General features: G+C 36.3%; 1 protein-coding gene across 13 annotated transcripts in view; it reads left to right on the top strand.

Moving 5' to 3' along the window:
- SENP7 (SUMO specific peptidase 7) overlaps positions 1-7,735 on the top strand; it is a 46,269-nt gene that overhangs the window by 976 nt on the left and 37,558 nt on the right. For 7 of the 13 annotated variants that reach the window (XM_072884009.1, XM_072884001.1, XM_072884052.1 and 4 more), the window contains exons 2-4: positions 528-574; positions 3,141-3,248; positions 5,578-5,672. In XM_072884009.1, the coding sequence (XP_072740110.1) occupies positions 539-574; positions 3,141-3,248; positions 5,578-5,672 (239 nt within the window). In that variant the 5' untranslated portion in view covers positions 528-538. The remainder of the gene's footprint in view (positions 1-527; positions 575-3,140; positions 3,249-5,577; positions 5,673-7,735) is intronic. The other 6 variants (XM_072884018.1, XM_072884027.1, XM_072884036.1 and 3 more) reach the window with 3 other exon arrangements.

The raw sequence follows: 7,735 nt of genomic DNA, 5'->3' as shown, positions 1-7,735 counted from the left end.
AATGCCTTCACTGTGGATAAATTCTAGTGAAAACTTCATTAACAGTTCTGTCCATGCTGACAATCCAGAGCCTTGCTCAGGCATGTCTCTCTTGTATTGTGGCTGCCGATGACTTTACCGAGGCCTGTAGTGACAGAACAAGGGGCAATGGTTTTAAACTGAAAGAGGGTAGATTTAGGTTGGACATAAGGAAGAAATTTTTAACGATGAGGGTGGTGAGACATGATAACAAGTTGCCCAGAGAAGTTGTGGGTGCCCCATCACTGGAAACATTCAAGGCCAGGTTGGATAGGGCTTTGAGCAACCGGATCTAGTGAAAGATGTCCCTGCTCATGGCAGGGGGGTTGGACTAGATGATCTTTTAAAGATCCCTTCCAACCCAAAGCATTTTATGGATGAGTTTTCTTTGTGTGAGCTTGCTCAAAAATTATTTTCTTGTTCTTTCTTAGTACCTACTACTGTGGTCCTGCTTCCCTCTGAATAAATAAAACACAAATTGCTAAGCTTATTTTGTATCTTTTTTTCAGTAGAGAAAATCATGGAAGGAAGAACATCATCTTCAAGTCATGTCAGTGTAAGTGTTCCTACAATTTGCAACAATTTACTTTGAGTCTGTGGGTATCCTAGGGTGTTCTGATGTATTTTGTACAACCAAATGCATTCTCCAGTGATCTAGCTCTTGCTTTGTTGGAGCACTCTTTCCTGAGAAGTAGTTTATTCTGGTAGCAGTTGATAGTAATGTCTGCTGTTGAACATGTACTAATACATGATAGTACATGTATTAGTAACATTTGATTGCACGTAAACAGTGTGTTTTCAAGGATATTTTAAGACCTAAGCTAACATCTAAAATATTAAGAGTAATGCTCGAGTAAGTAGAGCAGCTGCATAACTGCATAATATTTAGTTATCTGTAGAGATGTGTTCTGAGAATACTTATGCTAATGTTTATTTTTTTTCTAAAATGTCCCTATTAGTAGTAGTTTTTAGCAATGGAAGCACTAAATTTGGTGAAAACAAATTGTAGGTACAGCAACTGGTTTGATCAGGTATGTTCTGAACTGTCTAGTGTTTTAGAAATAAGCTGTTTCCAGTATCTTGTTTATGCACTTTCTCTGACCCTTGCTCCTACAGGTGGGAACCTTCAGAAAAGTACTTTTGGTTTAGATGAGGAGTCTGCTGAGTGTGTACACACATGTGTATGTTGAGTTAGTAACTTTCTGTTAGGGAAAAGCTGAGGCAACTGCATACGTTGCACTTACAATAGATATAGACTCTGTGCTTGTTCCATAAGTTAATTGTGGACACTGCAAACCAACATCTTCTTAAGGAGTGCAAGCATTGGGAATTTATTGTACGGTGAGGTGGAAATTTTGCGGATGAATGTATCTTGTGCTTTTTATCCCGTTCTGTCTGTCCATCTGTCTCTTTCTGTTTTCTGAGTCTGACCTTACTTGTTCTCAGTGTTATCTGTTATTACGGAGGTTATCTGAAACCTCTGTAACTTTATGTTAAAATTTTAGATAAATATGTGTTCTTAGGAAGCTCATAACAAACCACTAGTCAGGCAGCAGGTGGAGTTCTGAAGTAAGAAATTTGTACCTTGCCATTAAGGTGCAGATCAGCAGAATGCATTTGGACTGATAAAGCATGTTTATAGGCCACTTCTCAAAAAAAACCCCAAACAAACAAAAAAACAAACAATCTAATTGCAGATGTTCCTGAATAAGAAAATGTCTATTTCAATCCTTGTTGATTGAAAGGGAAGGGATGTACTTGTATTAGAAGTTGTTGCCTGTGCGTAACTTTTACATCATTTATAATTTGAGGAATCTGTTATTAAAGGCATATTTGTTATTACAGCATTTGACCAGCAAAAGCAGTTTGAGGTACTGTATAGAAATTCAGGTCTAATGACTAAAAAAATAAATCTTTGTTTCAAAGAAGTGTAGGGAAGGAATAAGAGCACTCACAATTCAAACTCAAGAATTGAAGGATTATCTCATTATGGTACAGTATGCTTCAGTTATGGTCTGTCTGAAGGACTACCTACAGAGCTAATGAATGCAGTTTCTGTGTTCAGTTATTAAGTTGTTAGCATCACTGTTCTAGAGTCCTTGCCTGTAACTTCACGTTACTGAGGTAGGGCATCTGGCGGCTTGCAAATTAAGTTCATAATACACTTGACAGTGGCCATCATATGGAGTAGCTTCAGCTTTTTCCTGACTGAGATAGACTTAGTTGTCTGAAAGATGTAAATGTTGCATTCCTTCTCTGATACATTCTGATCTGGTCGTATTTGCAGTGTAAGTTTTGCTTCTCAGGCTGCTTGGAGAAATGACAAGGCTTGCGCTTTTATTCTTTCAGTTGATACTATTTTAACTAGTTTAATTAACTGATAGTAAATGTCACCCTCTTTCCTTGCCTTTATGAACTGGTAAGAATTTAGTTTGACCATTTTTGTTTTGAATTTCAGTGAATGAACATTATTTTTTACATATTTTTTCTGAGTTGGCAAACTTCTACAAATTACTAACTGCTTTATCTTTCAATAATTACTTTCGAAACACTGGTTCCATTTTTGCGAAGGTTGGCAATAACAATAGCTGGTACCATTTTGAGTACCTTGTAGTGTGTTGATGCTAAGTTATCATACCAAAATACTTGTACTAATCTAAGATATAACTGCTCTTCATCCTGAATTTTTTTTGAGAACACAAACCTGGTGTGACATTCATCATGATGTTCAGCTATTTTGTTTTCTCTTTATCATTGTCTAAGCTGAGATGATTAAATTAGAGTGTAAACAAATCGGAGGGAACTAAGAAAACTGTAAGTGCCAGTAGATTGGTTCTCACCTTTTGGGCACACATTTGAAGTTGTAGAGTTAATGAAATAGGAAGAGCTTTTTCTTGCTTTTGAAGACAGTTCATATGTTAAAACTAGTTCCTCATGTGATACGACACATGATTTAGGATCAAGCATCAGTGAGGAATGCATTTAAACTAAAGTCACAGGTCAGTGCTTCCCTTGCAACTTTGTTGTTTTGCCTGACAGTTAAGAAAACTTTGTATGTGGTAGTATGTCAGCTCCAGTGGATAATTTAGTTTTATTATGTGTGTAACATCATCTATTTTCAGTTTCGTATACCAAAGAAGAAAACAAACACCAAGTCAGAGGATGTCCAAGTTCAGTCCCCTTTGGCAAGGCTCCCAGGCTCCCACCACTGGGACTACCCTTTAAAAGAGGTAAAGAGAAGTTCTTTGGAGTGTAAAGTGCATAGGAGAATGTTATATGGGTTTTTTGTTCTGTTTTGGAGGCTGGATTTTTTCAATACTCAGTGCTGCCTTGTGACCAATATCTGACCCAGATTGTCTTTGAAAGAGACAAATGTGGAGGTCTGAAATCTGCCTGCAAGCATACAGTTACAGAAATTGAAGTCTCAGTGCTGTATTGCCAGCCTAAATCGTTAAAAAGCAGAGTTGGTCTTTAGGTGTAGTTTGAAATTATCTTGAAAATAATGAATTTAAAGGCAAATATAATATTTTTTTTTTAGTTAATTGTCTTCTGATTCCTGAACTTTTAGGTTATATTCAGGTCACTTACCAAACTTTTTGTTATGATATGGAAATAATTTTTACATTGAGTTTTCAGTTAGTAATTATTTGTATCCAAGAGCTTAAACTTGAAGAGAATGTATTAAATACGGTATGAATTTTGACAGAATTTTAGGTGCTAATACAGATATAACTGATTTCAGTATTAAGACCAAAAGACTTTAAGAGTACTTATATGGCATTTAGCATAAATGACTGCCTTGATCATCTCTGTCACATATAGAAACAAATACTTGCTTCTACAAATCTGTTCCAAGTTCAGTAAGCATTTTTAAAATGCCAAGTTTTGGAAACATATTTTGTTACTCTTGACTCCTTCGGCTCAGCATTGAGAGTTTGTTGCTGGTTTTAGTGCTTTCCGAATCATGGAGCTGGACAAACAGGCTCCCCCATAGAGGAGTTTTAAAAACCTAGTGAGAGAAGTTAGGAATTTTTTTGACTTGCAGTAGTGGTGATAATGTGACCCAGGTCTCTTATTAGGCCTGGTCATTTGAGCATGCTGCAATACAAACTCACTGTGTGGTTGTGTTCTATACTGTTAATAGTTTAAGTGAGCAGAGCATCCAATTACAGTCCGGTTCTGAAGTTGGAAGTAATGCCTCCTGTGGTTACAAGCAGCAGGCTCTTGGGCAGAGCCAGACAGCACTTGTGCGGAATTCTTCCTGTCTTTCTCTCTGCCTTTAAAAAAACAGTGATTAGACTGGATGAATTGAAAACTCTTTTGTTTTTCTTGTTATTTCCTGTATATTGTCTAATTTTCCATTTCTTATTTTTCTTACTTGTGTCTATATATTTCAGACTTTTCCATGCGGTAAAGGACTCCGTATGCTTTAAACACTGACTAGTCTTTATATTCTACTTTAAAAGAAAAGATTGCTCATGAGGTATCATAATGAAAAGAAATATTACTGTTTTATCAATACAAAGGTCTGTCCAGGTTATATTTAGTGTTGTCAGAGTTTGCTCCATGTTGTTTGAGAGATTTTGTGCAGCTTTCAGTGATTTGAGCATATAGGTTTCTAACATGCTTGAAGACCAGTGCTATGAGGTGAACTAGATTATGTTTGAAGGTAGGAGGAGGGGAGAGCACCTTTAAGGCAATTTCTTGCTGCCAGCTGTTTTAATAATGAGGGTATCTTCCATTACAGAGTCAGCCCCTATGGTAGGGAAAAGATTGATTTGGGATGCACCTTTCAGACTTCACTAAAGTATGTAAAATATGTGTGGGCATGAATTTTTCAGCTGTCCTGTCATTCCACGCTTAAACAGAAATGAAGATGAGTTTATCTGTTTTCAGCCTGACTGAGATAATTTTCAAACATCTGTTTGCTTTATTATCTTTTATATTAGAAGTGAGGAGAGATTAGGAGGAGGTAATGGCAGAGGGAGATAGGTTTCTGGAATTGCAGAAATAACTGTATGTTTTGGTGGGCCTTCACTTATTTAATTTGAAAATACAAGTGAATTCTGGTAAGGTAAGAGAATTTGGAAAAAGTGAAGTCTTGCTGTTGTGGGTTTTGCGACCCAAGTACCAAACCTTCAAATTCCTTTTCATTCTCAGAATTTTATATCTTTGAGTGGAATATAATTTGGTTAAATGCATGGAGTTAAAGAAAGTAGAGGTTATCTTGTGTATTTGTGATTACATAAAACACGCCGAATATTTAAGTCCCTGTTTGGAATAGTTCTCCTTTAAATAGGGAAATAATTGAGTTGTCCTGTATTGTCAAATTTCTTTAGGAGGAAAAAAGTTCCATTCAAGGTCAGGTGGTACATGGGTGCTTTAAATCAAGCAAATTCATTCTTTGCAAAATTGTTGTATACACTCCTTGTGGCTCTGCTTTATTTGATCAGTTGTGGTGTTTCAACGTCTGGCATTGTTCCCTTTTTCTAGTGTAATATCCATTATGAAATATTTATGTCTGTTGGAACCTGCCAATTTTATTTTTTTTTATTTCAGTGGAAATTAAGTGCCAACAACAGAGGGCCTTCCACAAAAGGAAAAAGGCAAAAGGACTGCGACAGACACAGCTCTAATGATGAAGAATCGATTGGGTAAGAAGTCTTCTCAAAAGTAGTTCTTTTCTGTTTGTATATTCAGAGTTTCATAATCTTTCCTGAAGATGGGTATCACTGGTCTCTAGCTAATTATTTGTGTCATGCAAAGATGGTTTTCAAGCTGTTAGGTAGCCCACCTTCAGAGAATCACGTTTCAGTGATTTAATGGCATTGTGGATTATGAAGCAACCATAACTTTGTCTTTAACACAACACAAGGCTGCAACATCAGAATGGGAATGCAACACCTACTAGAGGAATTACTGCTTGTTGACCGGCTTGGAATCCTGAAAGGTGTTTGTTACTCTCTAAGTGTAAATTATCATTCTAGCCCTAGATATTTTAGATATTTAAGAAGCTTCCCAGATTATCTCTTGCTCGTCACTTTTTTCTCTGTAGTCCGCAGTCATTAAGCTGGCTTTATCAGCTCTTAAAAAGTAACCAAAAAAAACCAAACAACCCAAGCAATATGATGATTAGCAGGGGAAGGCAGTAAAAAACCAGAGGTTTTTCACTTCTATGGTCTAGTCAAGACACCCAAGTAAGTAAATTAGACTGCTGATGTGCCACTTCTTTATGCTCTGTTGCCAAGAGCAAATCTCTTGGTTTCTTTGAGATGATGGCAAATTATTTAAAATAATCTTCTGTGAACCTGTCAGCTAGATAAGTGTTTATCCAAGAAAATTTTGAAGCTGTAAGTGCCATAGTTGATAAATGAAAATGTAGAATTAGATTCATTGACAGCAGCTAGGAAGTGTAATGACTTCATGATGAAATTAATTATATTTATCTTAATGAAGCAGTTGTTATTCCACAAATCATTTAAATCTAAACAAATAAGAGTATGCATTCTCTGCCCCATTTTCTGACTGGAACTTAACTTGACTGTAAGTGATTTCTTGTCAGGAGGGGCTGTTAAAAACAAAGTGCACAGGTAATGAAAATGCTTAATGACAGCAGGTGATTTTGATACTACTGAATTCAGTGGTTTTGTGACCTATGAATAGTCATTGTTTAGACTAGTCTTTATATTTACAATGCTCCAAACTGTTGTGGGGAAGAGCTGAACTTATAAAAGATTCTGAATTTAATTTTCATACCTCCGCAGAGGCATAGCTGTCAGTTTACATGTCGTTACCTCGAAATGCTTCTCTCAGTAACTTTAACTGAGGGAGTGGCTCACAGGGTCGACCTAGCAGAACTTAAAAGCTATGGTAATTGCAGTTTCCTGAGTTTTAATTATGCTGTGAAATGGTTGATATCTGATATCAATCTCTAAAGGTCTTTCAGTAAACTTTGAACTGACCTTTCAATGTTGAGGAGCTTTAAAAAAAAAAAGCTACCTTTGGATCTGTTACATATGCTAATTTTGGTATGTGAGAGACTTTCAAGTAGCATTTGTAGGTGTTCCATCACTTTTACCAAAATTCTTACCAGCATGTTAGTGAGAAATGATTTAGACTGTAAAGAGACAGTAACTATTTAGATATTAAACCCATGCATTTTTCACTTCATTGAAAAAAGATGTGTGTCTAGAGACTAGCTGGAGGTTCTCTGTAAAATAAACTTGATCTACTGTCTGCAATAAAGCTTGTTCTGAGTATTCCATTTGGGTACTCAGTGTTTCTCAGTAAGTCAAAATTGACACACTGACCTCATTGCATAATAAGTAGAAAGAGCACACAGATTCTAAAGAGGTGGTGTTTGTTGAGCTAAAGTCTGAGAACTGACAAAACTCAGAAGAGGTAAGTGTGAAGTGGCATGCTGAGAATCTTTCTAATGCAAAAGTTTATCTGTTCCTTCTTCCCAATGAGAAATTTTTAATTTGCATTGAAAAGCAGGAAATAAGTCTTACTGACAAATTCCTGTTAGGTCCTGATTTTTTAAAAAGTCTTCTTTATTGGTAGTAGCTAATCTCAAATATTTAGGGAGGCATGTTTCATCTAAAGTGTTGGTTAAGCATTGTTATTGCCACTTAATTTTAGTCAGACAGGACAAAGTGGATGTATTAGCACAAACCCACCTTCACTTGTGTTTTTAACTGAAGTTCTGGATTACAAA

This window comes from Ciconia boyciana, chromosome 1 (genome assembly GCF_034638445.1).
Source record: "Ciconia boyciana chromosome 1, ASM3463844v1, whole genome shotgun sequence".
Taxonomy (NCBI): domain Eukaryota; kingdom Metazoa; phylum Chordata; class Aves; order Ciconiiformes; family Ciconiidae; genus Ciconia; species Ciconia boyciana.
The sequence above is the reverse complement of the archived record's forward strand: the minus strand, read 5'-3'. Positions and strand labels throughout refer to the sequence as shown.